This window comes from Tachysurus fulvidraco, chromosome 17, assembly GCF_022655615.1.
Source record: "Tachysurus fulvidraco isolate hzauxx_2018 chromosome 17, HZAU_PFXX_2.0, whole genome shotgun sequence".
NCBI lineage: Eukaryota > Metazoa > Chordata > Actinopteri > Siluriformes > Bagridae > Tachysurus > Tachysurus fulvidraco.
In genome coordinates this window covers 5,731,898-5,751,444 of record NC_062534.1, presented here as the reverse complement: position 1 = coordinate 5,751,444, position 19,547 = coordinate 5,731,898, and the positions used below count along the sequence as shown (strand labels likewise).

At 39.7% G+C, this 19,547-nt stretch overlaps 1 protein-coding gene across 2 annotated transcripts in view; it reads left to right on the top strand.

The window, feature by feature from the left end:
* Positions 1–3,216: 3,216 nt before the first annotated feature.
* aff2 (AF4/FMR2 family, member 2) overlaps positions 3,217–19,547 on the top strand; it is a 221,374-nt gene continuing 205,043 nt past the window's right edge. For both annotated transcript variants that reach the window (XM_027154627.2, XM_027154626.2), the window contains exon 1: positions 3,217–3,709. In XM_027154627.2, coding sequence (XP_027010428.2) covers positions 3,657–3,709 — 53 coding nt within the window. In that variant the 5' untranslated portion in view covers positions 3,217–3,656. The remainder of the gene's footprint in view (positions 3,710–19,547) is intronic.

Genomic DNA, 19,547 nt, shown 5'->3' with positions numbered 1-19,547 from the left:
GTTATCTGATTTACTGTAGTCTTTCTGACAGCTCGAACCTGTCTGGCTTTTCTCCATTGATCTCTCTTCTACATAGAGTTGATGCTCCATGGATTTATTTATTTATTTATTTATAGTTGAACCATTCTGATTAAACTCTAGAGCAGCCGTGTCCAATCTTATCCACAAAGGGCCGGTGTAGGTGCAGGTTTTTATTCCAACCAAGCAGAAGCCACACCAGATTCCACCTGTTTAGTCAGTTGTTCTTGGCTTTTAGTAGACTCTGGTGTGGCTTCTGCTTGGTTGGGAAGAAAACCCGCACCCACACACACCGGCCCTTTGTGGATAAGATTGGACACCGCTGCTCTAGAGACTGTAGTGTGAAAATCTCAGGAGATCAGAGTTAAAGAGCTACTTAAACCAGTCCGTTTAGCACCAACAATCAGCAGTGCTGCCACGATTAGCTGATTAGATAATTGCCTGAATGAGTTGTACAGGTGTTTCTAATAAAGTGTTCATCAAGTCTATATTGAAAAAGTCTGTAGTTTAATAGCAAGTGTGTAGGTGAGTGGGATCGGTAAGCGAGAATATTTTATGGGCCATAATCTACTGTATATGTGCATGACTGAATAATACAAAATGTTTTCTGAGGTCAATTTAATGTGCTCCCTCTTTTGATACATAAACAGATAAGCAGACTAGGCTTATAAACAAAAAACACAACATGGTATCAATACACATACAGAGATCATGCATTGCACAGGAGGTTCTGCAGTTTTACTATTGGTACTATTACTATTTTTACGTTGAAAATTATTATTATTTTTTTAAACATTAGTTGCTTTTGCATTGTTTGTACTGAAACTGTTAAAGCTATGAACTGTATTGTTTCTAGTTTTATTAAACAGCTTAAAACTGACAGTTCCTCCAATTGTCTAAAGCATGATGGTAGGTGAATTGGCTGTGACAAATAGCCTGTGTGTGTGTGTGTGTGTGTGTGTGTGTGTGTGTGTGTGTGTGTGTGTGTGTGTGTGTGTGTGTGTGTGTGTGTGTGTGTGTGCGAGTGTGCGAGTGTGTGTGTGTGTGTGTGTGTGTGTGTGTGTGTGTGCGTGCGTGTGTGTGTGTGTGTGTGTGCGTGTGTGTGTGTGTGTGTGTGCGTGTCTGCATGATGCCAACCTGTGATGCACTGGCATTTCATACATGGTATATTCCCACATGTGCAATGTTCCTGTATGCACTGCAACCCTGAGCAAGATAAAGTGTTTACTGGGCATGAATGAGTGAATGATGATGATGATTATTATTATTATTATTATTATTATTATTATTATTATTATTATTATTATTATTATTATTATTATCATCATCATCATCATCATCATCATCATCATCAACATCATCATCATCAACTGCAGCTGTCATGAGACCAATCAATTACTATCAAAGTTATTGTTATAATTATTTAGTTAAATAAATTATATAAACATTTAATTATTTAAATATTAAAATATTTAATTCCCAGTGATCATTCAGGGAAAGAACATTGTGAGAGTGGACTCATACAAATACCTGGGTGTTCATCTGAACAGCAAACTGGACTGGACAGACAATACTGAGGCAATCTATAAGAAAGGGCAGAGCAGACGCTTTCTGCTGAGGAGACTAAGGTCTTTTGGAGTGCAGGGAGAGCTACTGAAGTCCTTTTTTGACTCTGTTGTGGTCTCAGCCATATTCTATGGTGTGGTCTGCTGGTGCAGCAGCATCTCTACTACAGAAAGGAAGAGACTGGACAAGCTGATCAAGAATGCCAGCTCAGTCCTGGGGATTTCTCTGAACACTGTACAGGAAGTGGGAGAAAGGAGGATGGTAGCAAAACTATCATCATTGCTGGAGAACGACTCTCACCCCCAGTATGAAACGGTTTCATCTCTGAGCAGCTCCTTCAGTGACAGACTGTTACATCCTAAGTGTCTGAAGGAGCAGTACAGACGGTCTTTTCTCCCTGCTGCTATTAGACTTTACAAATAAAGCTTCTCCCAGTGAACCAGTCACCATAATATACACTAGATAATTGTTAAAGATAGATCATTTAAAAACATGCAATATTACCTGTGAGCAATATGTCTGTTAGTGTAACTATTTACTCATGGTCTTTTTTCTTCTTCTTTGTATTTATACATTGTCTTGTGTATATACTGTATATTAGATTGTGTCTTTATATTTTCTCTGTGCTGCTGTAACAGAGAAATTTCCCCATTGTGGGACAAATAAAGGTATATCTTATCTTATCTTATGTTATCTTAAATAGGTATTTAACACAAATCGAATGAGATAAAAAATATGTTTTTAGATCGTTTTAGGAAGTTGTTCATATCATAATCAAAAGCGAACTCAAGGTCATTTTGAACATAACAGCATGTTTTATAAAACTAGAAACAATGCAGCTAAGACAATACTACTACATTTACAGCATTTAGCAGACACCCTTATCCAGAGTGACTTAAAACTGAGGGTTAAGGGCCTTGCTCAGGGGCCCAGCAGTGGCAGCTAAGTGGACCTGGGGTTCGAACCCATGACCCCTCAGTAGCCCAACACCTTAACCACTGAGCTACCAAATCCCTCCTCCTCCTCCTCCTCCTCCTCCCACTACTACTAATAATAATTAAAATAATAATAAGTAAAATAATAATAACAATAATATTTAAAAAATTAAAATTAAAATAATAATAAATGAATAATAATAACAACAACAACAACAACAATAATGATGATGATGATAATACTAATAACAATAATATAATAATAATAATAATAATAATAATAATAAGTTAATTAATAATAATAATTACAACAACAATAACAATAATAATAACAATAATTACAAATATATAATTAAAATAATGATAGTAATAATAATGATAAGTAAAATACTAATTACAATAATAATAATTACAACAACAACAATAACAACAACAACAAAAACAAAAACAACAACAACAATAATAATAATAATAATAATAATAATAATAATAATAATAATAATAATAATAATAATCCATCCTCTACCGCTTATCCGGGGCCGTATAAGCGGTAGACGATGGTATGATGAATATTTATTATTAAAATAATAATAAATAAATTAATAATAATAATAATAATTACAACAACAACAACAACAATAATAATAATAATAATAATAATAATAATAATTGATTATTTACTGACTATTACCTCTCACGTCGCCCGCACGCGCCACTCTTTTTGACAGCAATGTGGGCGGAGCCTTGCTTCCCTTTCAGCGAATTGAATTTTTCCGACCTGCTCCAATGACAGCTCCCAGCGCTTTGACTCCGCCCACCGCGAGGCTGCGTGTGGTTGAGCGGCGAGCCAGGCAGTGTAGGCTTTCTCCTGCGGTGTGTGTGTGTGTGTGTGTGTGTGTGTGTGTAGAGAAAGGGGACAGGACAACACAGACAGGCGGTATACACACACTCTCTCTCTCTCTCTCCCTCCCTCCCTCCCTCTCTCTCTCCCTCTCACACACACACACACACACACACACACACACACGCGCGTGCGCGCGCGCACACACACACACACACAGGCGCTCGCGCCGTCCCCTACATGCAGCCTGACGCATAAACGCTCCTCCGCCGGTACCTTCCTTCCTGATCACTACAATGGACCTATTCGAGCTGGACTTCTTCAGGGAGTGGGAGCTGGAGCAGCAATGGTAGGCGCGTTTCTAAAACATTTCTGCAAACGTTATACGTCTTTTGTTTAAATGCCAAACTGACACGGATCGCATTGCATTCCGTGTCCGTGTCTTTATCCTATGGCATGCATGCGATGTGGTGATCCAGAAGCGATCAGGATGCTCTGGACAGACTGTACGGGAAACTGGAGCGGTTTGTCGGGGGACTGAAAGCTCGCGCGCCGCCTCACTGCCACCTCACACTGGAGCTCCAAGTTCTCCAGAGCTGTCCACGTAGTTACTTACATACTCTAGACTTTCAGCTGCTCTTTTCTCTGCATGCATGCATGCATGGGTGCATAGATATGCATTAAATATATACAGACACGTTGTTTTAGCTCAGTGGTTAAGGTGTTGGACTTACGATCAGAAGGTTATGGGTTCGAATCCCAGCTCCACCAAGCTACCGCTTCTGGGGCCCCTGAGCAAGGCCCTTAACCCTTAATTGCTCGGTTGAAATAAAATAGAAATTAAAATGTAAGTCAGTCTGGTTGACTGATGCATGTCAATGTTTGCCATTCACGGTGCCAAAGCAACAGCATCTCTAAATGTTAATGCTTTTTTGAACCATTGTGTTGTGATCTTAAGTGTTGCATGGTATATCGTAATTCCTCTCTCTCTCTCTCTCTCTCTCTCTCTCTCTCTCTCTCTCTCTCTCTCTCTCTCCATCTATAATTCTATAATCCGTGGGTTTCATCCACCTCACCACTGTGAGTTTGTTTTTTGCTCTGCTGCAATTACTAAAGTGAGATCCTTGGAGCTATTCTGATCCGTCACATTATCAAAGTCGTTCACTGAAGTTGTGTGTGGGTGCGTGTGTGCTTGCATGCGTGTGTGCGTGTGTGTGCGTGTGTGTGTGTGTGTGTGTGTGTGTGTGTGTGTGTGTGTGTGTGTATTGAGCGATTCAAACAGTTGAATTTGTTCTTCATGTAGAATAAAAGTCACAAGCTGCACTTGCTTATCATGAATAAAAATAAATATGAACCAACGTTGCTTAACAAACTTTATCATCTTTATTCTAATCATCTTTATTAGGCACTGACAATATTGCTGTCATCAAGCATCGAGTAAACAGGCTAACGTCTGCAAATGACAACTTTACATGCATAAAATAAATGACAAAATTGACTCCCTTTATGTCCCATCGTCAATTAGACACGTCGTAGTTGACCGCATTACTGAAAATAAAATAATAAACCAATTAAACAATTAATGTATGCCATTTTATGTTATGATAAGGTGTGTAGGCCTTTCATTCCTAAAATGTACTTTTCTTCTCATGTGTGGTAGAATTTATGTTAGTTGGTTATGTATGTAACTGTTTTTTGAAAGAAGAAAAAAAATATCAAAATAATAAATATATAAATAAATGCTGCATATTTAACATTTATATTATATGGATACATAAAAAAATATGATGGACTGAATAAATATGAAAAATGAAGCTATTCCAGGTTTCGTTCAGGAGGACGAGACGAGGCTGCGTATTTTTGACTACAATGGAAATTTAAAAATAACTAATTTAATATATAAATAAAATGGCGTGTTCTCTTCGGTGAAACATCATTAAACATGTCGTCATTTTTAAAATCCAATATAATGATCTTATAGTAAAAGTGAATAAAAAGGCAATTATCACAGTGTAAAAATTGAATATCAGCACATTCCTACATGCTCTTTTGTCAGCATGAGTTTCCTTACAACCTCATTTAGTCTCCATCATTCACTCGCAGCTCTTTCTTCTCTCCCTCACCCGTCTCCTGTATCGCATCCCCTTGTTCCTTTGTGTCTCCTGGTTGTCATCGTAGAAAATCACAGTGCTTTTAGCACCTGCATTGCGAGGTGTAGAACAAGCTCTCAGAGTACCTCCTTACGCTCCTCAAGCTGTTCACCTCTGCCCGATAGCTTTCAAAGCCACCGTTCTGTGCCTGTTGTTTTTTTTTTTTAAACTCTAATTAAGATTCTCTGCTTTGTCCCATTCGGGCTTTTGTGGGTCTTGTTTAATTTTAAAATGGTTTGGAAAGGCGTATCTGTTGCAGCTCTGTTCAGACAGTTGGGAAGAATGGACCTGGTCTCTGAGCTCCAGTTCATTAGGACTTTTGTGCTGGCGAGTCTTTGTGAAGTGTTTGAGTGTTTCAGGTTGGGGTTAGATCCACATTGTGCTCTGCCTGTCTGAAACCTGAGGAACAGCAGCGTCTCTTTCTCTTAATGAACACCAGTTTGCACACCTTTATATTTGTTGCTATTAAACACCTCTTTCTTTCTTTCTTTCTTTCTTTCTTTCTTTCTTTCTTTCTTTCTTTTGGGCATCCATCCATCCATCCATCCTTTCTTTCTTTCTTTCTTTCTTTCTTTCTTTCTTTCTTTCTTTCTTTCTTTCTTTCTTTCTTCCTTTTGGTCATCCATCCATCCATCCATCCATCCTTTCTTTCTTTCTTTCTTTCTTTCTTTCTTTCTTTCTGGAGGGAGGGAGTGATGGGGAGGTAGGGAATGTTGGGAAAGATAGCCTGTCTGGCTGTAGTGATGGAGGGTAGGCGGGAGTGGGGAGGAGGGAGGCGATGGAGGGATGGGGTGTAGGGGGGGGAAGAAATGAAAGAAAAGAAAGAAAGAAAGGAAGAAGGGCGTGGGGGGGGAGATGTAATGAAGGGGGGTGAGAATAAATAAAGACATAAAGAAAGAAATAAAGAAAGAAAGACTGTCATTGAGTGTTCTTTCTTTATTTAGGGATGAGGGAGGGTGAGGGAGGTGTACGGTATGTAGGGAGGGAGGGGGATTTGGGCACTCGAAATTTCGTCGTTATTTATTATTTATGTCTTTTGGTAATACATCAATCAATCAATCAATAAATAAAGCCATAAATGTTTTATTTCTTCATACCCCTTCGTATTGAGGGGAGGGATGGAGTGAGGCGGTAGGGAGGTGAGGGATGGGAAGTTAGGTAGTTGGCTATCAAGGTTGTGAAGAATCAATCCAGAAATCATCCATCCATCCATCCATCCATCCATCCTTTCTTTCTTTCTTTCTTTCTTTCTTTCTTTCTTTCTTTCTTTCTTTCTTCCTTCCTTTCTTCCTTCCTTCCTTCCTTCCTTCCTTCCTTGCTTGCTTGCTTGTATTTATTTGGCAGACTTTTATCTGAACGAGCTCCAATCCAAGCTTAGAGCCGAGCAGCGAAGGGTGAAGGGGAGAAGAGCGCTTGATTAAAACCTGATTTTATTTTTACGTTTTAATTAAGATTTTAACCTGTAACCTGTAACAGTAAGCCGTTTTTTTTTTGTGACATCCAAAATGTCAAAACCTGAACAAGAAAATTACTAAGAAAGTGCTAGAAGAAGTAAAGAACCCTTAAATTCATTAACACTGAAAAGTACTAGTCTAAAATACCTTTATTGAGATGACTCGGATGTCACAGAAAGGTGTAGCATCATTATATCCATATTCGATCGGTTTGCTTCACACCTCCAGGGTTGCAGGTTCCAGTACTTGGAGTTTGTATGTTCTCCTCGTGTTCTGGTGGGTTCCTCCAGGTTCTCTGGTTTCTGCTTTGTAAGCTGATTGTAGTGTAAATGTGTGTGTGTGTGTGTGTGTGTGTGTGTGTGTGTGTGTGTGTGTGTGTGTGTGTGTGTGAGATTGTGCCTTCAGATGAGGTGGCACCCTGTCCCGGGTGTCACCCACCTTGTGCCCGGTGTCCTCTGGGATTGACTCTAGGTTCCACACGGCCACCTGTAGGACAAACAGGACAGAAAATGGATGGATGTGTATTATATTTTAATACACTACACAATGTAATACTATCTTGCTCAGCTCTAGCATTCAGACACTGCTGAGTAAATAAATGCACTGGCACACGGTCAGATAATTTAATAGCGTTTTACAGATTTTATTAAAGCAGTGATTTCATTACACAGACCTTTTCAGTCAGGCATTGATTTGGAAAGCGTTCTGATATTTTATCTTCAGGTGAGCAAGATACAAATATTGGGCTGTAACTACTGCTTTATTATTATTATTATTATTAGTAGTAGTAGTAGTATTATGATTATGATTATGAGCATTATTGGTCTTCTTCTTCTGATTTAATCATAATTTCCTGGCTCCGGTTTGAATATTTCAGAAACTGCTAATCTGGGATTTTCACGCATATTGTTCTCCCGAGTGAAACACAGAATGGTGCGAAAAACAAAAAAGATCCAGCGAGCGAATATTTTCGACATGCGGAAAAGCACCGTATAAGAAAGAGCTAAGAGGAGAATAGACCGAACCGCTTCCAGCCGACCAGAAGCCCGAGTGATCGCCCTTCACAGCCGCGGCGAGCAGAAAAGCATCACAGCAGGAAGAACACAATGCTGTTAACTCCGATACAGGAACACGAAGCTCCAGCCGAAAGCGCATCATCTGATCTCTTTCCAAGAAACCCGAAAACATTTCTATAACACACCATCAAAAATAAATCGAGCGAAATAAAAGAAATGTCGCGAACAGAGCACGCCTTAAAGAATTAACATTCGCAGGTTAACGGTCTCAGTTTAAAACGTTGCGATGTTTCTGATCCCGAAGCACACAGTAATTATTCACTCTGATTTACTTTTTTTTTTTTGGAATTTAATAATTATCCTGTCCTACTTTTGCAGCCCAAGGCTAAAATTCAGCAGCTGTATCGATTCTTATCCAGTGGATTTTTTTTTTTTTTTTGGTGCTCCAAACATGTGCTGAATTTAATCATGGAAGAATCCGTGGGATGCAAACAGTATAAAAAATAAATAAATAAATAAATAAATAAAATAAAAAAAAACAGAGGAAGTACGAAGTCGGCTGAGATTTTTCTGTGTTGACACACGGCGGCTTGATTGCACGACTACCACAATTACTTCTGCTTTCCACACAAGCTGCGAGTCAGACGTCGGGAGGCCCAGTTTGAGACGTGTTTTCGCAAACCTCGTTTCATGATGGTAATTACTCCCCCTCGCTGGCAGCGTCGGTGGATGCATTTTTTAGGTGTTGTTCTGTAATTAGTTGATTTAAGGATTTTGGAATATGAGCTTGCCGTGCTTGTCAGCGCTGATGTTTGAAAGCAGAGTAACCGAAGTCTAATTACTCGTGATATTGGTTTTATAGGTATTCCCCATCACTGCTTAGAGAAGACCATGCAATTAGGTGCAATCGTTTATTACACCTCGCTTTTCATTTGGAGGTGCTTTATGGCAGCCCTGGAGAGTAATTCCAGGAGGAATTATTGAATGCCTCATTTTTTTCTCTCTCTCTCTCTCCCCCTTGTCCAACTTGTCCCTTCTCAGCAGGGATTTGTGTGCGAAATAATTCATTTTTATGCGCTCCTGTGAAAACGTGCAAGGTGCCGAGCGCGTAACCCGATCTCAGACGAAAACTCACATAAGAATGATTTTTGTTGGCTCTCGTCGCACTGAGGTCATACGTAAAAGCTGCTAAACCCATCTTCAGCCTAAGCTTACCTTTTCATACGAGCTGGCTCACGCCAATTTTGACAAATTAGCATGTCTGAGAACTGGAAGACTTGAAGCGTTTACATGGATTTTTTTTTTAACTATGTATGAATCCAAAGAGTTGAAGACTCGGATAATGAAATGCTTTAAAATGAACAATCTGTTATTTATTTTTTTATTCGCACCCATGAGGCCTTATTATGCCAAGATACTGCATGTTACATACAGCATCGTTTTAAGCTCAAAGTGACCGCAAAATACAATCATGAAAATAGTCCAGAGGTTGACTTGTCTGAGTTTGGCTTGTTTTGTTTTTTTTTTTATCCCATTTTGTTCTTTTACTCATTTGTTGCTAAAATTTTTAATTTTTTTGCTCACTTTTTAAAGCTACCAAAGGAATCTCGTAAAGGAATACGAGATGCTGTCGTGTGAGACGTGACGTCTTCTATGTTAAAGTCGATAAATTGTTTAAAAACATATCGAGTCATTTCAGAAGGCTAATTAGCACCGACATTTTGAATCCGCTGTAGGAACAGGTTTGGTCAAGAACCGTGATTATTACAGCTTTAATTCTCGTTTTATTAGAAATCCGTTTAATAGATGTTATGAGTTTTGGCTTTTTGTTGAGAGGTGAAGAGGTTGAAATGGTCGCTTGTGTTATCAGTATTAATCGCAGTGGTAGCAGCATTTTCCAGCTCCTCTCGTTGTCTTGTCCTGCTCCCGGAGCTCAGCTGGGCGTTATATATCCCCTGCGCTCATGTGATGAGCACAGCTCAGCGCCAATCTCATTTGTGCCCGGCGTGAAAAAAGCAGCCTTGCCAGGCACTGACTCGTCCAGCCCCTGTGCCCACCATACGGGCAAAGAGCCTCGGCAGTTGGCACCCCGACTCCGAGCAGAAGCTGCCAAGTTACTGCGCCCATGGCCTCGTTTTGCCACCTGCCAAAGGGAAGCCAAATGCTGCAGAATGATAAAGCAGGATCCTTGGACCGGCGCCCGTTTTATCGGACGCAGGAATGAAAGGTGACGGTTTGGCACCTCTTTGACCCGCCATGTTTGGCACTCAACAAACAATTTCATCTGGAGGACGGACGCCCACCGAAGCCTCCAGCGAAACCTGTAGAAAGCGGCGGGAGACGGAGAACGTTCCCACTTCATCAGTTTTGGCAGGGCTGCGCGATTTCAGGCGAGTGATTGATTTCAGAGTTACAGTGTTGGTATTGGATTCCTGAGATGAAATGAAACACAAATCCGCTGTGAAACTCTCACGTTCCGAGTTATTCCACACATCACTTGCCAGTCTAAAAAAATAAAAATAAATAAATAAATAAATTACCAAAAAAAAAAACTCTTCATGGGGAAAATCCATCAGTGATAGGCTACACCAGACCTACTCCAGCTTAATCCCCGCTTGGCAGCCGCACTCCGCAAAAGTTATTAACTCCATACTAATTACAATGGCCCTAATAAGACCTGAGGTAATGACTCCATGAATGCAAATGCGCATTAAATTTTACACCCAAGCAGGCTTGACGGCATTGTTTAGACCAGAATGTCACCCGGTGCGAGATTGTGTTGACTCAAACATTAATGGTGCTGAAAACTTCAACAGAAACATGACCGCGGTGGAATTTTCTAGCAAACGCGGATTCAGTGCCGAAGCATCAGTTCAGTACGAAGTCATTTCCACGATTTAAAAGAATACACTTTGGTCTAATCAGTTGTTCTAATGATCTCTTTGTTTATTTTAATACTAGAGCGGTGTTGAGCAATTCTCAAATCTGATTGGTCAGAAGATTTTTGCTTGTTGTCGTCAATCGGCTCGTTCTGTAGCATCAACAAACCGATTTTTTATCGTTACTGTGAGATTTGTTTATCTCGGGTTTAGGGCTTATTTAACCTATTTAGAAGGAGTCTACAGCGTCAGTCCTGCGTAAGACTTCAGCTTGGAGGATTTTGTCATTTTCAGAAGCTCAGTAACACAACAAGATGTGTTTTTGTCTGATGAGCTTGAAAACATTGCTGTAATAACACGAGGCATGCTTTATTTATTTATTTAACCTTTATTTAACCAGATTAGTCTCACTGAGATATAGAATCTCTTTTTCAAGAGAGACCTGGCCAAAATAGCAGAACAAATTAAATCACACAATCACAAAACAAACAAAAAGACAAAAGACAACTCAAGCACATTTCAATTTAAATAAAAGTGTCATTAATTAAAACATTTGCAAGTGTGAATGGACTCGTGTTCTATAGATTTCTATAGTTCTATAGATTTAACATAATGTTAAAGGAAAAGAATGAGTTTGTGGTAATTACAGTGACTCCAGTGACCATTTACCGATCAGAAAAAGCACGTCTGTTCATATACTGGCTATATATCTTCTCTAAGGCGAAACACACTACATCGCTTCCCAAGGACTTTTAACCGTCGCCTCGTATTTTTTATACGTCCGGGAGACTGTTTTGAAAGAGACGTTTGATTTTTCTTAGTTGAATCCAACCCTTTTAGCTGCATCTATCTTTATCTAGCAAAAAAAAAAAGAAAATCCTTGACATTTTTAAACGAAGTCAATCCCTATTCGGCAAATTCAACCGTTTTCACTCTTCACCAAAGAAACCAGAAGCGACAACGTGGACTTCAGACATTACGAATTCAAAGACGCTTTTCTGTTTTAAAAAAAATAAAAAATTAAGAAAGGATCCATGAAAAGAAGTTTTTTTTTTTGGTATTTATGCGGATTCATGTCGGAGTCTCAGCCTTCCGACTAATAGCTTAATCTTTATACCGCCGAGCAATTTACTCATTACATGCAAAGGTCACTGCTTCTACAGAACGCTGTAGATGACAAATATGAAGATTAAACAGAGGCAGGTAAGCATCTGTAGAGCTCCAGAGCACTGGTCCCATGTCCTTTCCACATGAATCGTTGTCTTCTGTCTTCACCGTTTGGCTATTTTTTTAATTTACTTCTTTTTTTTTTTATTAAAACAAGGATGAAATACGTGTTACACAATATTTTTTAAATGCAGGTTCAAACGCAACGCAGCTTCCGAACAGACCCCTCGCCGTCTCGTTTGATATTCCTCTCGACCCCTTTTCTTTATAAAGGCACGTCTAACACGTCAGGCACAGAGTCTGTGGGCTGAAACACCTTGTAGATGAGAGAGATCAGAGGAAAACGAGCAGGTTCTTCTGAGCTGCCAGAACAGATACTGTAGATGAACTCAAATAATCACTTTGCAAGCATGGCGAGCAGAAAAGCATCACAAAACAAAACCATCATAAATTTGACTAAATTTATAAATATAAATTTTTATATTGTTTATTTTTTTGAATAAATAAAACATTTGCTGTGGTAAAAGAAGGGTATATGGTACCACATGGATGTGGTAGGTCGGTGGTTAAGGTGTTGGGCTACTGATCGAAAGGTCATGGGTTTGAACCCCAGGTCCACCAAGCTGCCACTGCTGGGCCCCTGAGCAAGGCCCTTAACGCTCAGTTGTAAGTTACTCTGGATAAAGGTGATATATATATTTTTTTATTTCTTTTTTTATTTATTAAGAATTCGAAAGGAATTACAATCACATGAGCAGATCCTGATTAATTCCATGCTTTGTGGATGTGGTTTTATTTATCACGTCGGATTTATTTGCACTTATTTATTTGATTTGAACCTCAGACATCGTCTTCAAACAGAGCGGGAGTTTACAGAGCCCCAGCATGGTGGAACTGGATAGAAGTAATTGCGTGGCTTTTGTGTTTATTTGCTTATTTATTTCTTTTTTGTGTTGAAGCCAAATGTTTGATTCGGCTAATTTGACAAAATTGTTCAAATCAGCAGGTGTAATATTAGTCAATGGCACCAAATCAAAGATAAACAGAATTTTATTGTACAGTCGATCCAGCTTCGATTTTTTTTTTTGTGTGGACAAAATGCTTTATTTTGCTGCATATTAATTTTTATTTTTGTGCGGAAAATGAGTTTAATTGCCAAAATTGCACGCTTAGGATCCTTCTTTTAAACTCCCGGTGAAGACACGTGTGCTATTATTTTCTCTTATACAGTAGCTCTACTCACGTTCATGAAGCCGCTTTGTCTGAACACGTGTCGTGTTTTCGTCACACGTCACGTCTCGACCCACTTCTGTGGAAAATCTGCTGCCATTTTGAAAAATCTCAGATATTCTTTGTTCATTTCTGCCAGAGGGATTTAGATCTAGAAAAGACACTGATGTGTGGATCTAGAACCTTTCATGGTTCTACATCTAGATCATGGATTGTAGAAAAATAAATGAAACATATTCTCATGGGGTTAACTAGGAGTGTAGCGACTGGATGAATTGGATGGATCTATCATTGTAAAGGGCAGTTGGCTATTAAAGTGAAACATTGATTGTTATGGATTACAAATTGTGGACCAGATATCGTAGAAAAAAACGGAACAATTCCAAATCTTGCAACAAATGGAAACTATTTTTTTTGTTTCTGTTTGTTTGTTTGTTAAAATATTTGTTGTTATTTATTTCTGTATTTATTATTTCTGTTTTAGTTTTATATTTATTTTTGTTTCAAAATGTATTTATCGATTTGTTTATTTCTGTTTTCATTATTCACATTTTTGTTTTAGATTTGTTTATTTGTTTAAAAATTGATTTATTGATGTATTTATTTTGTATTTATTAATGTTTTAGTTTTAGATTTGTTTGTTTGTTTGTTTAAAAAATTGTTTATTGACATTTATTTCTGTATTTATTATTAATGTTTCAGTTTTGGAACAGGAAAGATTTACACACTAAATTATGATCGGATTTTTTTTGTTGTTAGGATTTAATTATGACGGTTGGTGGATTCTATTTATATTTCATTAGATATTTTGATTAGATACAAAAGCTGCAGGTTTGCCTTCTTAAAGCCTGGTAGCTTTTAAAGCGAAAACCCTTTACTGATATCCAATGATACTCAAGGGTTTGGAAAAGTCGAAATGGTTTTTGTGTCATTTCTACTGGGACATGTGGAAACAGGACAGGAAGCTGATTTACTCATAACCTGTAGTCCTTTATGTCATCATCGAATCCTATCCTGTCTTCTTGTGTCTTCATCATCATATCATTTAGTGTAATGATCAGCCAGGGCTTGAGGTTACATCGCACGCTCCCGGGACTTCTGCTGTTTTCTCGGGTGACAGAAACGAAGGCGTGACTTTGTTGCTCGTTACTAGAAACATCACTTGTTCATGTACTTTTCATTGCCCTCTGAAGCACCTTCAAGATAAGTGAGTATGGCTACAGGAGCTTTATCCTTAATGCCCCTTTCTTTAAGTGAATCTAAGGATTACATCCTTGAGCTTGAACTCCCCCCCCCCCCAACCATGTACACACGCACACACACTCACACACAAACACACACACACACTCTTACACACGCGCATACACACACACACACACACACACACACACACACACACACACACACACTCAGAATGATGAAATTCAAATGAGGTGGCCATGCACACAAAAGCCCAGTGTCTGGAGTCACAAGTTGTGTATTTAACAAGAATACACAAAATACAGAGAACACATGTAGTTAGGAATCCATGAGAGAGAGAGAGAGAGAGAGAGAGAGAGAGAGAGAGTGGAGGAATGGATAGGCGGAGCGACAGAGATGCGAGAGGAAGGTCTCGCTATCTATTAGAGAGAGCGCGAAGAGATAGATATATAGGAAAGATGGAGAGAGTGCATATGGCACGTAGAGCGAGAGTTATATGTGCATAAGATTCGATTGGCTTTCTAGGAACGTTATGTCGTATATTGATAATTACTAATCTAACTGCGAGCGGCTTTCATGTTCCGGGCGGGAGTTCAAGCTCTGTCCTTGATGCGCCGTGCTATGTCCATACGTAGTAGCGAAGTATTTAGTACTTCATCATGCGTCATCTTTAGAGGTAATAGGTCTACGCGATGCTCGTCCGATGAGTCGATCGCGCACGACGCGGTCTTAACTCTGGACCTGGGAGCGCGAGCAGGAGAGCCAGCGAGCGAGAGGAGAGAAGCGCGCGCGCGCGCGAGGCTAGAGATCAGGGAACTGTACGAGATGAGATAATCCGCAGGAAGAGATATAATATCGGAGAGTGATCGGGAACTGGAGCGCGATAGTGCGAGGAAGATCGAGATCTCTCGCGTGAGATTTAAAGTATATCTAGATTGAGAGGGGGACAAAAAATAGCTAAGATAGAGAGATGAGTTATAGTCATATAGATATTATTTTAAAGGGATAGCTAGATTTATATTAATAGATATAATATCTAGATATATAGTATTTCTTTTAAAGTTATATATAAATTTAGATAATATTATATATACATATATAGATAGAGTATGATATATAGATATGATAGAGTGTTAATTTATAGATAATTTAGATGACGGAGAGAATAGATATATATATGGAGAGAGAGAGAGAGAGAGATCCTGTTATTTTGGTAAAACCAAATTCCACATGTCTGTTTTTTCAGCCTTACGTTTAAATAGTGAGAATGTATAGTGTTGAAAAGACAGACTTTTAAGCCGAGAGGGAAACGTGCGAGCTGACATTTTAAAGGCATAATGCGATGCTCCTTATTTCAAGGTCCAGGTTAAGTTTTCTCCTCGCTGAGCTGGAAGTACTGACATGATAGGTCACTCCCAGGGGACACGGAGCTCATGAAGGGAAAAGGAACAAACTCAGATAAGACGTGTTGTGAAACAAAGAGGTCGGCTTTGTCGTGTGTGTCACACAAAAGCTTTTTATCTCTTTTTTTTCTTTTTAATTGCCTTCAGTTCAAGAACCATCATCAACCGTAACAGGACAGGTCTATTGCTTCAGGTCATGTGTGTATATGTGTGTGTCTCTGTGTCGTGCGGGTAAAAGAAGTAGCTCATACTATTTCAAGAAATGTCTGTTTCTCTCTTGTTGCATCTTTTGTGCTTGTTTCATCGTCATGTATTTTTATTTGTAGGTGAAAAGTGGAAGAAAGATTCTGCAGTCGCACAATAGTAGTTTACAATTCATGCCAAGGATCTTTACAGCAGTCTCGTTGTCTTGCCACGCTGAGATGAGGATTAGTATGTAATGATTATAGCGGCTCTTTCTTCGCACATTTCCTTCAAAGCAGACAATGCCAACCATACTACCTTACCAAACCTCAGGCGATTTCCTGTACCGTTCTCTCTCTCTCTCTCTCTCTCTCTCTCTCTCTCTCTCTCTCTCTCTTTAAGGTGTTAGCGCCTCCACACTCGCAGTCGTGTAGCAGCGCTTTAATTGAGCCGACACCTTTCCTTTCCACCATCACCTGAGCCTTCAGGCACTCGTCGTGTTTCGCAGTTAAAAGTCAGAGCTTCTTTTTTTCTCTGCAGCCAAAACGTAGGAACGATACCCATATCAGCATATCACAGTTTTTAGCACATCATAGTGTCTGATTACAGCTTCACATTTTCACCAAAAAGGTGACAGCAAATGGCATTTAAGACAACAGTGACAGGTTAACAGAAGAAAAAAAATGTATACAAATATCCAATTTTCATTATTTTTGCACAGACCTACAATTACGCATTTAAAGTGGCAGTTTGTATTTTTTTTTAAATCCTTTTTCTCCCCATGATGTGGATTGATGTCATAGAAAAAAACTTACCTCATTGATAATAAAAAAATGAGTTTAATTAACTCCAGTATTTAAACAGATGCTTTTTTTTAGAAAGTGAAGTCTAGGTTTATCTTTAGTTTTCGGCTTAGATGCCAACGTGGTACTGTAGCTGAGGAAAACAGGTTTTGGACATATTTTCATTTTAATTTTATTCTTTTACATTGTAATTTCTTGGAAGATGTTTTTTTTTAATTGACATCTGGCATAAATAATGATTATCCGATAAAATTCTCTCTTTTGAACTGTTTAAGTCCCGCCCCTAAAACTTGGCATGGCTTATCTCGAACGCAATTGGCTGCTGTGACGTATGACATCATTACGCAAAATGAAGTCTAAGCTAAGGTGCTATTTTCTGAGGACTTTAAATTAAAGGTGGGACGCACAAGGTTTGAAAGCCAATGTTGACATTTGAAATCACCAAAACAAACACGCCCCCTAACCCAAATGGGTGTCACCCATGTTTTGATAGCTCCGCCCCACACATACATACGTAACCCAGGCATTTAGACTATTATGGCGGAACCTTATTTTTATCAGTAAATGAACTCGATGAGTAATACTATGGTGATAGAAATGTGTTTTTGTAGTACTGTGTGTTGTACCGTGAAAGGTTTTAGCTCCGTCTCACGCGGAAGACGACGTTCAACACCTAGAACCTGAGGCAGAGGTAACGGGGCAGGTATCCGCCTTGTCAATGTTTCAGTCGCTTCCGGCTAATGTCAGACATGCGCACTGAACACTCTCTCTGCCGCATATTGAAAAGACACGCCCCTTTCTGCTCGTTGGCTACACGTTTGTTTTGTTCAGTTTACTGAAGCATTTTTCAAACATCGTGCACCCCAACTTTAATGAGTATTATTTTGGATTAACGAAGTCGTTTGAGCATCTGTTACACCTGCATAAAGTTTTGTCTAGAAATAGAGAGAGAATGATAGATAATGTTTTTCATTCATTCATTCATTCATTTTCTACCGCTTATCCGAACTACCTCGGGTCACGGGGAGCCTGTGCCTATCTCAGGCGTCATCGGGCATCAAGGCAGGATACACCCTGGACGGAGTGCCAACCCATCACAGGGCACACACACACTCTCATTCACTCACACACTCACACACTACAGACAATTTTCCAGAGGTGCCAATCAACCTACCATGCATGTCTTTGGACCGGGGGAGGAAACCGGAGTACCCGGAGGAAACCCCCGAGGCACGGGGAGAACATGCAAACTCCACACACACAAGGCGGAGGCGGGAATCAAACCCCCAACCCTGGCAGTGTGAGGCTGACCACTAAGCCACCGTGCCCCCTTATGATTGATAATGTGATGTGTTTAAATGAAAGGCAGCAATTCAGATATCGATAAACTCGTTATTCATGTAGAGTTTACTTAAAAGAACAGAAGATTAGGAGAAGGTACTTTCACTTTTATGCTCCGAACCTTTAAGGTGTTTAGCTTCGTATCAAGAGACGATGTCGCCTTTTAGCCATTTAGCTTCAAGGAGTTCCAGCAACGTTAACATAGCAGAAGAAAACGTCTCCACACCCGGACGTCATGTGTCCCGTCTTTACTTTGCCTTCATTAGGCTTTGGCATCAAGTTATGGTGCTAAGTGTGAGCAACGTATCTGTCAGAGGTCAATATCACCGTTCACAGTCACCCGCTTGACTTTCTACGCCACACACGTTTGCACCTTGGCACGCGTTGATATTTTGCCATTGATTTGCTTCTGCTCACTTCTCGCCTCTTCCCGCTGCCTGATGGCTCGCTTGTGTTTAACCGCTTTCTTTGTGATGCGGCAAAGATGGATGCGCCGGCGTGCGCTATTGCCTGCCTGAGAGCGCAAGTGTTAATGAAGCCATTAGCACAGTCCGGCTGAGGAGAGAGAACGGAAAAATTACCATTATAACGTAGCCATTAAGTTGTAATCTGCCACCTTCTCTCTCTCTCTCTCTCTCTCTCTCTCTCTCTCTCTCTCTCTCTCTCTCTCTCTCTCTCTCACCCCAGAAGCCTTTCTGATCGACTCCTTGCCTGCTTGCCTTCATTAATTCATTTGTTATCAAAAGCACTTAAAATTTTTTCTCATACCATTTCATATAACGTATCTTATAACTGTAATTAACGCTCACGTCGTCTCGACATTGCGCTATTTCCAAAGCCGGACCTAGTTAGATTGTGCAGAGTGAGAAAAAAAAAGCAAGCGGTCACGCAACTCATAAATCTTATTAACACGAAATTTCCTTTTTTTTTGTATTTTCTCCCAGAGATGAGCTCATTTGGTTCTCACAAAAGCAGAGAAAAGAATCACAGCCAGAACCTGGAATTGGTTTAAAGTTTTGCTCTAGTGAATGTTCCAGAAAGTCTTGCACTACTCTACGCCAAGCCCCAGCTTTCCTGATGGACTGCGGCTAATTTCGACTCGGTTTAATTAGTGAGAATACCTCTCCAGCTCACGGCTCTCTCGGTTGACAGGGGAACAGGGTCTTTTTTTTTTTTTTTTTTCCGGAGATTTAATCCAGGATGGCATCTCAGGAACATTAACAGCTAGCCGTCAGACGATTCGACCTCCTCTTCGGCTGACGATTATTTAATTGTGACGTTTAATGAACCTGGTGCTCGGTGGAAGTTAGTAGTTGTCTGACGTGCTGACGTCAGTGACGTTTAATAGGAAAAAAATTGTT